General features: G+C 35.3%; 1 protein-coding gene across 4 annotated transcripts in view; it reads right to left on the bottom strand.

Annotated features, from left to right (window-relative positions):
• SHPRH (SNF2 histone linker PHD RING helicase) overlaps positions 1 to 13,491 on the bottom strand; it is a 126,191-nt gene that overhangs the window by 42,714 nt on the left and 69,986 nt on the right. For all 4 annotated transcript variants that reach the window (XM_082405429.1, XM_082405427.1, XM_082405430.1 and 1 more), the window contains exons 26-29: positions 5,030 to 5,122; positions 4,253 to 4,339; positions 3,293 to 3,471; positions 372 to 452 (exon numbers count right to left, since the gene is read on the bottom strand). In XM_082405429.1, the coding sequence (XP_082261555.1) occupies positions 372 to 452; positions 3,293 to 3,471; positions 4,253 to 4,339; positions 5,030 to 5,122 (440 nt within the window). The remainder of the gene's footprint in view (positions 1 to 371; positions 453 to 3,292; positions 3,472 to 4,252; positions 4,340 to 5,029; positions 5,123 to 13,491) is intronic.

Below are 13,491 nucleotides of genomic sequence, written 5' to 3'. Positions count from 1 at the left end.
AAAAGTAATCCAGTGTGGCAAAGAAATGTAGGATAGTTCCTCCCTCCACACCCCCCCCCCCCGCCCCCAATACACATGGGTGGTTCAAAGTATACTAGCTCTGAAATGAAGTTTCTTTAATAGTAGGACAGTTTAAATATTTTTATATATTACAATCCCTATTAATAAATTAAGTCAAATATAGAATGCCCAAAGTACTAACGGGGAAATTCTGGAGAGGTAAAATTTCATACCTTGTTTTTAAAAAGCATTTGCACTTATATCTTTTGGTTGACTAAGTGGTCATCTAGGTGAAGAAGTTCTACACACGTATACAACCTTTTATGAACAGGAAAACTTCTCCTGTCCACTTGAAGTAAACTGTTACCTACCTCCTCTCGGCAGTTTTCAGCATTGCTTGCATTCTTTCTTCTATTGTTGCTTTAATTAAGAATCTGTGTACAATAGTGGGTCTAGAAGGTACATAACAATTATAAGTTTAAAAACACCTTAAAACAAATTAGAACAAACAAACTTCATATATTATATGTTATATTCGTCAGTCAGTTGGTATCTACCGTGGCAGGGACTAATCCAGGTGCTGGCGGGGGCAATGGTCAACAGTGAATACAACAAATGATTTAATCTGAATGAACAAATACCTATTGAGGGGAGACACACAATAAACACACACAAAATAAGGTATTTTCAGGTGCAGACAAGGACATGAGGAGGCTGACACAGGACCTGAAGCACGACTGGTGGGGATGAGACGGCTAATAAGCAAAGGAGGCGTGGGAGGAGCATCCAGATAGAAGCAGCAGTGAATAAACGCAAAGTCCTGGGAAGAGAACGTGCTTGGCCCAAGCTGAAAATGTCTGAGGGGCAGAGAGAAGGCTAGCATGGCCAAAGCATATTGTAAACAAAGGGCAGGGAGGTCAAATCACACAGGGTCTCGTAGGACATGGCAAAAATTTGGATTCTTGCCATCAGTGGGTTTAATGCATGATTCGAATTATTCTTGGCTATACTTTAGAAGTCCTTTTGGCTGCTGTGTGGAGGACGGACTATTAGGCAGAAAGTGGAGGCAGAGATGGCAGGTATCTGCATGACCTTCTCTCTTTTTTATCTCATTTCACATTTCTTTGTTCAGCTGTTACCTTCTTCATAAGAACTTCCATGCCTTCCTGCCCAGCCACCTGCACTCTTAATCCTCCTTACCCTGCTCCTAGCATAGTATATATTTTACTTATTATGTTTATTGTTTACCATCTATCTCTCTACCAACCCCCTACAACTAGAATTTAAGTTCTGTGAGGGCATCTCAAGTACTTAGAACAGTGCTTGGCACACAGGAGGAGCTCAATGAAAACTTACTGAATGAACTATGTGGGTATTGATGCAGGTAGACTGTTCAAGCTGGTGATGGAAAGGTGAGGTACTTCTAATCTGACTGTATCTGTTTTCTCTGAATGAGGCAAGATCGTCCTCAAAGGGGAGGAGGAAGATACAGGAGACTTAAGAGAGTCTCCTCAGAAAGTAGAAAAATCTATTTACTAGGGAAGCATAGTAGGATTGTTAAACAGTGTTGAGTGGCCTTTTTAGACTTGTGGCCTTACATCTGGGATGAGTCCACTGTGTGCTTTAGAAAATAATGATAAGAACTCAATGTTTAAAGATATAGGACAAAACCAAAAAGCAAAAAACCCAACTCCCTGCTCTCCCCACCCCACCGCCAAAAACCCAAACCAAACAGAAAGCAATAACCCAGTAAGACATAACTACGTTTTAAATGCTACTTGGTAGTACTTTAGAACAAGCTTGCATTTATTACAATTATATTACTTTGCCATATTTTGCCTGATGAACATGTCTCTTTCTTGCTTAAAGTTAAAAGTCATCATTTGCTCTCCCAGCCACTGCTTACAAAGCAGGCCATGTTTCTGAGTATGGCATACAAGACCTCGTCTCCTGCCACTCCTCTCCACATACTTTATACTCCAGCAATTTCACTTCTTAGGGTCCCTAGAAATATCATGTTATTTATTTCCTCTGTGTTTCTGCACAGGCAACTCTGGCTGTATGAGCACCCTTTTCTAGCCCAACTTTGGAATAATTATTCCTTTAAGAGTCAATCTAATGAAGCCTTTCCTGACTCTCTAGGGCACAAGAGATCACTCCCTTCTTTTGTTACCACAGTACTTCTATTATATTTTCTCACACTCTTCTATAATATGTTAAATCATGTTTCCTGTACCACATAGTGATCTCCTTGGGGAAACAAATTATGTCTTATTCAATTTGAATCTTCAGTATTTAGCATAATGCCTGACATATAGTAAGTATTCAATCAATATTTATTAAATGAGAGCTTAGTATGGATGCATTTAAAAAAAAAAAATTCAAAGCATCTAACATCCAGGAGGTAATACATCTGAGAGGCCTTATAAAGGATAATTGTCCATTCTGATATTTGAATAAAAGTAGTACATACTACATAATATCTACTATTAGGATTACTTTGTGCCTTAAACTAAACTAATTGTCTCTTAGAGTGGACCTGGAAGGCTGTATTTTCCTAAGGGGAAGAATTTATAAAAAAGCTATTTAGGGCTTCCCTGGTGGCGCAGTGGTTGAGAGTCTGCCTGCTGGTGCGGGGGACACGGGTTCGACCCCTGGTCTGGGAGGATCCCACATGCCGCGGAGCAACTGGTCCCGTGAACCACAACTACTGAGCCTGCGCGTCTGGAGCCTGTGCTCCACAACAGGAGAGGCTGCGATAGTGAGAGGCCCGCGCACCGTGATGAGGAGTGGCCCCCGCTTGCCGCAACTAGAGAGGGCCCTCGCACAGAGACGAAGACCCAACACAGCCAAAAATAAATAAATTAATTTAAAAAAAAACAAAAAAAAAATTTAAAAAAGCTATTTGTTTTCAGTCATGTACGAAATATACCTTCTTTTAAATGGAGGCTACTTTAGCCAATCAAAAGTCAATTCTTCTCAAAGTTATGATAGATGCCTTCAACTTAGTAGTTGTCTTAAGTATTTTAAGAAGCTGTTTTGATGAAATGATCAGGGTAGTTTCTGAAGGAGGAGACAAAAATCTGGGAGAATTTGGGGGTTTGCTGCTTGGAGGAGGGAGGGTTGGAAATCTCAAAATGTCTTCTGGTCATCTAATAACACTTGAAAATTTAATACATAAGGAAGTAACTAAAAATGAATAGGTTATGATGAACATAAATGAAGAGTTTAAATGCTGATCTGTATCTTAGAAACTGGAGCAAATATTACTGATGTTAACTTTAGCCCTTACTTTGTTTGTCCAATCCGATGCACCCTTCCTATGGCCTGAAGCTCATGGGCAGGGTTCAATATGGGCTCCACCAAGAGAACATGAGTTGCTTCGATGATAGTTAATCCATTAGAACCTGTGTGCAGGGGCAGCAGCAAAATATTGATTTGGGGATCATGTTTAAATGCTGAAAGGTTCTCCTAAAAAAGAAAGGTACATTTAAATTTTAGCTGGATAGTTAAAAATAAGAGCAGTATATTATATGCAGCTCATGTTAAAATGCCTAACGGTATCCAGGTCATTGTGAAATGTAGTGACTAAGAAAATTAAATGTAAAATTACCCATTTTAGAAAACATAAACTTATTGCTTGATTTTATGAAAAAAAGTGTCACATAACCTCTCTTGTTCTTTATGATATATAATGGAATCACAAGATACATGTATGTGATGTATGCAAATTAAACTATATGAGCTTAGAGGAAAAAGAGAGTGAGAGAAAGAATGTGCAAGAGTGAGTGTGAGGTAAGAGACATGAATCTACTGAATTTTCTCTTGGTGTTATTTTTGGTGTTTGTCACTTAGGTGTGCACCTGTCATTCTGCTGAGTGTGATGTAAGCATAGTTTAACCATACGCAGTTTGCCTAATGCAGTGATTTTAGAACTTAATCCCAGGGGCATGAGGCCTCTGTCCATTCAAAAGGTGCACCACAGCCATCTCTTCCTATATTAAAGAAACAGACCTCAAATCAGAAGATCTTTAAATATGGTTTGCTATGGGTATAACTGAATAGATGGAAAATAAATGCAATTTCTTTACTTTGCCTTTAAATGTTCATTTTATAGTTAATCAAGAACTCAAACCATGTTTTTGTGGTTTATACGACACAAGACAATAAATGCAAGTAAGCTAGTTAAGAGCAGTTTCAATTTGCAACTGAATCCACTCCAAAAAGACATAAGTAAAGTCTTTTGACATACCTGAAATGTCTTAACACGACTGATCTGTGCAAATTCCATGCTGTTATCAGTGAGAGCTTTTGAAATAATGTCTAATACATCTTGCCACTAAGAACACATAAAACAATAGGAAAATAAATATTTACAAACAGCTTTCATATAAAAAAAATTTGAAAAGTGACTAAACCAAAATATCCTTTATACCTCAGAATTAAGTAAACAAAAACAAAATCTTCAAGTATAATACCATTAATATATTTTGTTCTATCCTGAAAGATTTTTTTGTATCAAATGCTGGTTAAAGATAGGGTAAAAAAAATGAGCATCTTCAGTAAATGAATTATGATAAACATAAACAACAGAAAACAAATTACAGAGTACTTAATGGACGTGGTTAATTATCTTCCAAAGATGAAAACTAGAAGTTTTACTCAATACCTTTTATTCAATAGGTTATTTTAATTTTCTTTTCCTTAACCAAGTTCATCTGTGAAATGACTTTAAAGGTTAGAGATTCCAATTTAAAAATATTAATATAAGAAAATCCCTAAGTAAAATTAATATAAAAACATGAAATGTAGCTATAGGAATTGCCTTGTGAAGCATCATCAAATTTCTCTAAAAATAATTCTATCCAATGGACATAGAAAAAAAATCTAACATAGAGAAATCTATCAGTAATTCTAAATCTCAATTATATTTTGGCAAACATTTTTAACAATTATTTCTCAGATATAAACTGATTTGAAACAGAAAGCCACTCCGAGTTAACAATGAGGATGAAAATGTTGATTGTACCGTTGAGAAAACAAGTGCTTTAGCCCCTGGATCTCTCAGCTGGATTCTCATCAGAGTTCTGACCACAGCTTCCACTTTTGTAGAATGGCTGCCCTTTGAACACAAAGAAGAAAACACATTATTACCAAATAAAATCTGGTTAACAGTGGAATGGAAAACTAATATAAAACACTTATTATCAAAACTATATGATAGGTACATATGTGTTCATCCTTTTTCATTTTGTATCTGCTGGAAATTTTCTTTAGCCTCAAACTGTACAAGTTACGGATTTACACCCTGAGAGAATCAAATATAAAAATGCACACCAGAAAGTCATACAGTGATATGACCCTAAGATAAGATTTTTTAGTTAAGTGGCTGCGTTTTGTAGTTACAAAATTTTGTTACTTTAGATAAGCAGAATTTATAGTAAAAACACTCTTCATTTCATATATTATGGCATTGAAAATGTTCAGAATATAATGAATCAAAACTCCAAAGTAAGCAAATAGTAAAGAATCTAATCCACAAAGAATTCTTTCTTACTAGGGCACTACAATGACAGAGGTACAAATGATGTCCACTTGGACGGAAGCAGATTTATACAAAGCTAGATAAACACTGAAAGAGTGCTTTTTGTACTTTCCATGACCATTTCCAGGATAAGAGTATGAAAATGAGAAAAAGTGAAGAAATAAGAAAATGAAGAAATAAAGCAAGTGTTTTTGTAGCCTTCACTGAGAAAGTCTTCCTCCTGGAATGCTCTGGGAGATGGTATGACACGGAGATTAAGGGCATGAGATTTTGAGTGAGATAAATCGAAATTCAACTGCCAGTACAGCAACTTAGTTATATAGATTCTAACTTTTCTAAGCCTTAGTTTTCTTATCTGTCAAGCAGGGATGATAATTACATCTATTTCCAAAGGTTGCTGTGATGGTTAAATGAGAAAACGAATACAAAGCGTTTGGCCCAATAGTTGGCAAATAGTAGACACCCAATAACTTATTATCTTTCAGAGACATTAAATATGAGCACAACAATGACAGAGATTATCCTACAAGGGGGGCAGATCTAACCAAAAAGAAGTAAAAATATTCCCATACTGCTCTTCTCCTCAAATCACACCCCCTTACTACTTTTACACAAGGAGACACTCAAAGGTAAAAATATAAACAAAACAAGGAAGAAAGCTTTACTAATTTTAAAGTTACCAACAAAGAATTATGGGAGAAATTTAAAAATTCTCGTATTAAAATCCTGGATCTACATCTATTTCTCTGGATATGCAGACTTTCAATTATACTTGAAAGGTTAAAAAGTATAAGGGACCTACTTCAATCTAAAAGTTATCTTAAATAAGAGCAAAATTATCTCAAATAAGAGAAAACAGGAAATTAGCATAATGTGATCATTTAGTAGTTTAGACAGAAACTTCCATGTTCCTTGCAAGGTCTCATTTTCAAAGATATTTTCAAGTGAAATACCAGGATAACTATGAATGCTTCTATCAATTAAGCTGCTTCTTACAAAAATTTCAAAAGAAAACAGAATAGTCTTTTATAAGCAACATTCCAAACCGGAGTGTTAACTCTATGAAGGAAAAGACTAGAATGTTCCCTTTTATCAAAATTTGGCCACTTCAGTGGTAGCTCTCAGTGATCCCTTCCAAATGCTACAATTCTGAACCATTTGGTCCCAGTCCAGTTACTTCCTACTATGAAAGAAGAACAATAAGGAAGTCTGGAAATCCAAAGCTCTGCTTGGCAGAAAGCTACATGGGGAGTGAGATGGCCTTAATACGCTTTTCTTCCAGATGGACAGAAAGTGGCTATTGAGAATGAGAAAATTGAAGAAAGAAGAGGGTGGCTCATATATATCTGTGGTCCTTGGTTTGAGCAGGCATGCCTTACACAATTTTTGAAAACAAAGCCAAAATGCATAATCCTTATGTTAGACCAATGTGTTAAAGCAGATTCTCCCAAAGATTTCACATTTTAGACTACTTGAAGACATTTAAATTATCATAAATTATCATTACAAATGTTGCTTCAAGTTACAAGATGCTGTGTTGAAAATACACTGCCTTTGTGAGTCTATTTTAATAAAAATTCATAATGTGTTGCTAAATGAAAAGTTAATGCCCTAGACAGTGAAGGATTACCAATCTAAAAAGCATTACTGATCTTTCTAAAAAGAAAGGCAGTAAAATGTAGGAGAAAAAATAGAAGTTAAATAAGGATCTGGTTTCTGTCCTATTTGCTACATACAGCACAAACACTTTTTGGATAACTTTTTTTTTTGGCCTCACACACGGCATGTGGGATCTTAGTTCCCCGACCAGGGATCCAACCCGTCCAACCTGTGCCCCCTGCAGTGGAAGCACGGAGTCTTAACCACTGGACCGCCAGGGAAGTCCTTGGATAACTTATAAAAAATTACAAAAAAGCAATGTATGTTCATTGGACAACTAAGTTAATAGAAGTTTAGGATTAAAAAATCTAAGTCTATTATTTTATGCCTTACTCTTTCTAAACACCACTAAGAATTTGGCATTTATTCTGTTAGACCTTCTTGGGCATTTTAGAAGCCTCTATAAAAACGCACACACACCCCACAAATAGTTTTAAATGTGTTTTATAACATTGGCCTTTATATTTAACATTGTATCTTGGCAATCTTAACCATGTAGGACCTCTATATATACCTCACCTCAATGGCTGCACAATATTTAGGATACAACAATTTATTAAATATTTGTTTATTAATATATATTTAGGTTGATTTCATTCTTTTTTGTTCTTACAAACAATACTTCAGTGACTATGCTTATACTTATAGCTTTGGGTACCTGTGCACATATTTTTGTTGGAAAGGCATATTAATGTGGAACTGTTGGTCAAAAGTTAAAGAAAAACTGGTTTGTAAGACCTCTCATATACTGTACATGTTAAATTTATGTTGTAAATATTTTCCTAACTTTCTATATGTAGTTCACATTTAATTGTATTAAATGCAGTAATGTAAGCAAAAGTGCTATATTATATTAGCTTTAGTAACTCACAAATGCTTGATGAATGATATGTGGATTTAAAAACTAAGTATTCTTTGACTTTACTACTTTATTAGACTTTTCTGTGTTTGTTTGACATTTAAATTTGTCTTTCATAAGGGAAAGATGAGAGATTTTATTTGGAGAAGAATAGCTTTTTCCTCAATTAATTGCCCTGCCATGATTCTACCTAGTATGATTTCATATATTATATCATATCTCAGAGTACAGTATATTCCTGTCATTTATCAGTTGATATTTGTTTGAAAACAAGGACCAAATGGCATTTACTTTTATATCACCTAGAGCCTAGCATGGTCCTTTGTAAATAGTATATACTCAACCAGTTTACTTAATGTAAAAAATTTTAATATGTATGTTTAGGCTTCTCAATCCCAAACACACCTGAGTAAAACAATGAATAAACAAAATAAAAATAAAAGCAGGTTAGAATACAATTAAAAACTCTCATATTTTTTTGGTCATTCAGAATGATTAACAACAGGCAAATCAAATCTTGCAATTAATCTCTTTTATAATTGAGATTATAAAATTATAAAAGCTAGAGAGACTCAGACAAGAGCAGTCTTGAGAGACGAGCAGATTTAACCTAACACAAAGCAGACCTGAGGTGGATTTTGGGTTAGTACTGTGTAATGAAATTCACTGGAACTGGTCTAAAAAGAACCTACCAATTGGAGGGTGGTGCCATCTCATTCTGGTCTATCAACACTCATTTTTCTCCCTACCTATCAGCAGTGATAGGAGAGGTTAATAAAGTCAGCAAACCCTGTGGACTTTTATTTCCAATCTTTAGAATCAGAGATAACTCCCACAATAGGCCCTTATTCTTAGCTTTTTTTCTCTCTTCTGCTTGTGTTTTTACACTTCCAAGTAAAAAGCAAAAGTCCCCAAATAATACTGAAAAGACCATGGTTGGTCTAAGAGCAGAGTAATAAAAGGGATCAAAGAGGTCACTCAAACCTTCTAGCATTTCAGGTAAGTTCACGTTTGATTATTCAAATCATTCAACAAAAACTTTCTGTGCACATAAATGACAAGAACTACACTAGGCACTGAATATACAATGATGAAAAGATACTCCCTTATTCCCAAATACATACAGTCTAATGCATGTTACAGAATATGGAGAAAAGCAAAGGATGGTTTTATACTGCTGGGCTGGCCTGCAAGTGATTTAAGTGAATGCTTTATTATACCATCTTAATAAGCATTATGCACATTCTACTGTTCTTTTTAATGTTTCTTTCTATCTCAAATACATAAATGAACTTTGGCTCAGATCTGCCAGTTTCTGAGATGACTACTCAATGTGGTCACTGCTACAGAAAAGAAATATTCACTTTGTTAAAAAGATTAAAACAGGAAGGAGATGGGTTATATCTATATAGGAGAGGATCACAGAAAAAGCAAAAAAGATATGGATGAGGAAACAGATATCAGTCCATCCCTGTGCAAGGTGTTAACTGAGTATGAATATTCTCAAGACAGGTACACTGGTAGCCTCAATCCAACCCAGTTTATGTTTTAGCTGTATCAGCAAACACACAGAGGCAAAGTTAGGCTGGAATTATGGAGGGGGGGTGCATGGGAAGAGAAATCCCCCAAAACTGCTAGATCATTTCATAATATATTAGGTTGATAGAGTTGGATTTAATTATAAGCAGCTCTGCCCTCTTCCGAAGTTCCTGTCCCTTTCCTCATTTCTATCCTTTCTTGGTAGTCTCTTCAGTTTTTCCACATGTATATCTACCAACCCTACTCTATGATTAATGCTTGGTTTTTCTTCATATTTCTGAAACATCGAAGACCAAGGCCCAACTTTGGAATGAAGACCTATCATCTGTCTTCTGCCCGCCCTTGACTGTATCTTTGTGGCTGTTCTCTCTGAGGCACTAGTTCTCTCTAAGGCCAACTAGGGAACTATGAAAGGAGACATATAAAGTGCTACCACTCAGATCCAGTTAGTGCCTCTCCTGCTCTTCCTCTCATGAGGTAAGTAGCCAAGAGCATTATAACAGTTAACACTGAAGGAAAAGGATGGGATTTTCCTTCTTTACAACAAAAGAATCTTACAAAATGTTCTTTATGAAGATCTTTGCTCCCTTGCTTGTAATTTAATGAACAAAACCAAACTAGATCTCAAAGCTACACATATAGGTCTTTCCCTTTCTGGAAAATTAAGTACAAAGTTAAAAGCTCCAGACCATTCAGGCAGTCAAGGCAATGAAAAATCAGTAGAGATCCATTAGCAATAAAGGCCAACGAAGAATTTCTCATGAAATCTGGCCTAGAGTTTGTCTAATAGCATAACTAGAAATCAGAAATGTCTCATAACCTCTTATCTGCGCTAAATAGGTGCAACTAACTTATTTTTATCATAGATTTAAACTTGATTGGAATAAGCAGCTACACATTTCCAGGCTCTTGTTAAAATCTGAGAACCTAAACTTTGAGTTAAAAGCTGTTAAATGTGTTAAAAGGATGGAAAATTCAGTTTTGTTTCTATTGTATATTCAGGAGAAGAAGAATTCTAATAAAGCAATCAAGTAGTATTTGATTTAGACTTTGATCAACCCCTTTCCTCCAAAATAAGTCTAAATATTTTACCAATGCACCTTAGAGTGAGGTACTGCTTTTTTCTCTGAAGTCTTGTTATTGGGGAAAGAGGAGGGAACGATAGGAAAAATCCATGAGTATAGCATAGAAGACATACTGTAGCTAGCTTCACCCTATTCCCTTCACATCTATTTTCTATCTGTTGAGACTCCTTATTTAGGGAAGGAAGGAAAGGAAGGAGAACAGTTATGACACCTCCCAAGTGTAGCAGCAAAGCACTACTTCTACTATAAAATAGTGCTCTCTATGACTGGAAAGTTATTGTTGAAAACTGGGAACTCTGAAGCAGGGCTTGGCAATCCATGACTCTGAACCAACGGTTTGTTACCCATTATATCGCTTCTTCACCAGTCTAGTCCTTCTTCCTTTGGTCCCTTTTATTTTCTCTGTTTGCCTAATCTGTCCACATTGCTCTCCCACTCCTTTTTCTTTGTAATATATATGGATTCTCATGTTCATGCTCAGCTCCACTGGCAGAATTAAGGGCTAAAGTGGCCACTGTGTTCTGAAGAACATCAGAAAAAAGTCAACACAACGGAGACGATGAATGTACTGAGTCTTATTTTTCATCAAACATCAGACAGAATATTCATGTTTATAGGCTACTTTATGTCAACAGGCAGACTAAATCTTTAGGAATTTTATAGATACTATATATTTATATATTATCTTTAATGTATCTTTATAATATATTAATATATGATATATTAGTATATATGTTTATATATTATATATATTCCATACATATGAAATACATACACACTAATATATATAAAACATGTCAAATAATGTCTTACAGTATGGGGGTTGCCAGTCACTTATGACTCTAAAGTGAAGGCTGAATGAAGTCATTTTCAGAAGTGCAGAAACTCTGATTTTCCGTTCACATGCTTATCGTGTTAAAATTTCTTGATACAGTAGATCACAGTGAAAAAAGAATTGTAGAATGAGGATTACATGAATAATGGTGCCAGATAAGGTTGACACAGAAATAAAGGAAGCTAGCAAAAAAAATGAGAACTTCTACTACACTGGGGTACTCAGAAGATTCTTCCTTGAAAAGCAAAGTTTAAATGAGAGAGGATTAGGATTACATTCCTTTCTGCATGACTTCAATCACTCTGCTTGGTTCTATAATGAAAAATATTTATAGTATAATATTGTACACACCATTTACTGATTTTTTTTCCAGATATGAAAGTCACATCTACAATTAGATAACAAAACATGAAAATATAAACATTATAATATAAAAATGATACTATAACAAAAATTAGAATGTGGAAGGGAAAAGAAAGAATGAAGGAAGAATAGATGCACTAATTTCCTCCTATTTTGAAGTGAGGACTCTCAGCAGATACTGTCTACAGCTAGTACTTCAAGAAACAAAATTTATGTATATTACTGAAAGTCATAGAGGTGATCTCTATAACTAAAAATAGAAATTGGCAATAGAAATAGGCAAAGAAGGAAGAATGAAGGATAACATTACTTTTCACTGTGTGCCGTTTGTTTTATTCTGAATTTATTTTTATTCTTTTGTGCAAATTACTTCTACTAAAAAATATTACACTTTTTGTTTACCCTGATTTCTTACAGATGAATAAGGGTTTTAGGGGAATGGGTGGGAGGCTTGTAATTCTGGGGCCTTTTAAACTTACTACATTAGTGATACAATTGGGATTGTGTTTATCACAAGTGAACTGGTCTTCTGAATTATGCCATTACCCTAGTGCTGCATGCTATTATACCTGCAGTACCTCTCACTGCTCTAGGGTCAAATGGATGCCTAACCTGTGCTAGCTGCCCCGGATAAGAAGTTTCAGCCTTGTCAGAAATGGGACAATCACATCTGAAACAGAGCAGGGATAACATTTAAATCTTCCAGTTATTACTTGTATTGGTTTTTTGCAATCTTTTATACGTACTACAAGAATCAAAGATCCTGAGATTAGAGATTTTTTTTAAGATTCATTTAACTGAAGAACATCACTTTAAAAAAGACAAATTTACACAATTTAGCTCTGCCTCGCCCCCCCACAAAAGAACTATGATCTCTAATCAGTTGTATGATAGATCATAGATTTTTCTTTAGGTTTCCTTGCTGATTTGTAACTTGATCTGTTTCCTATTGTTTAGTATAGAGGAAGTCATTTCCTGTCTTAGTACTTTCTGACTTTCATTACTTTTATTCTGGACTTTTCCTTTTGAAGCAGAGCTAACTCTTTCAATTTGCCTGTGCTGTCCATAGTAGTTCCTGCTGAGTAAGATCAGTTAGCATTGTTTTATTTCTGTCTGCACCGGTTCACCATGTTAAAAATCCATGTTGATAGTGACAGATACAATTTAGTGCAGTTACACAGCTTGTATGATTGATCTCACAAAGTAGGAATACTTTTCAAGCATATGCCTGGGTTGGGTTCTTCACATGTTACTTGAATAAAGTTCAATGGAAACTCCATCCAGGCAGCCTATGTGGGAAATTTTACAAGTGCACTTAGCCACAAAAATATTATCCTGTTCTTTAAAATACTTTGAATGATTATTTCAAAGAGATAAAGTTAGTAATTGCAAAAAAGTTAAAAATTTTATTTGGAGCCAAAGGTTTTTGGGGATATTCTATGTAAATACGAATCAGTTGTTTACTTGTCCATCCATCCATCCATCCATCCATCCACTGAGTACCTGTTACATGCCAGGCATTGTTCTAGATAACAGGGATACAGTAGCAAATGAAACAAAGTCTTCACCTCATGAATAATGTCTTTTCCACATGTTAATGGAGTTT

This window comes from Balaenoptera borealis (assembly GCF_965194805.1).
Source record: "Balaenoptera borealis genome assembly, chromosome: 9".
Taxonomy (NCBI): domain Eukaryota; kingdom Metazoa; phylum Chordata; class Mammalia; order Artiodactyla; family Balaenopteridae; genus Balaenoptera; species Balaenoptera borealis.
This window is presented reverse-complemented; position numbering and strand designations above follow the sequence as displayed.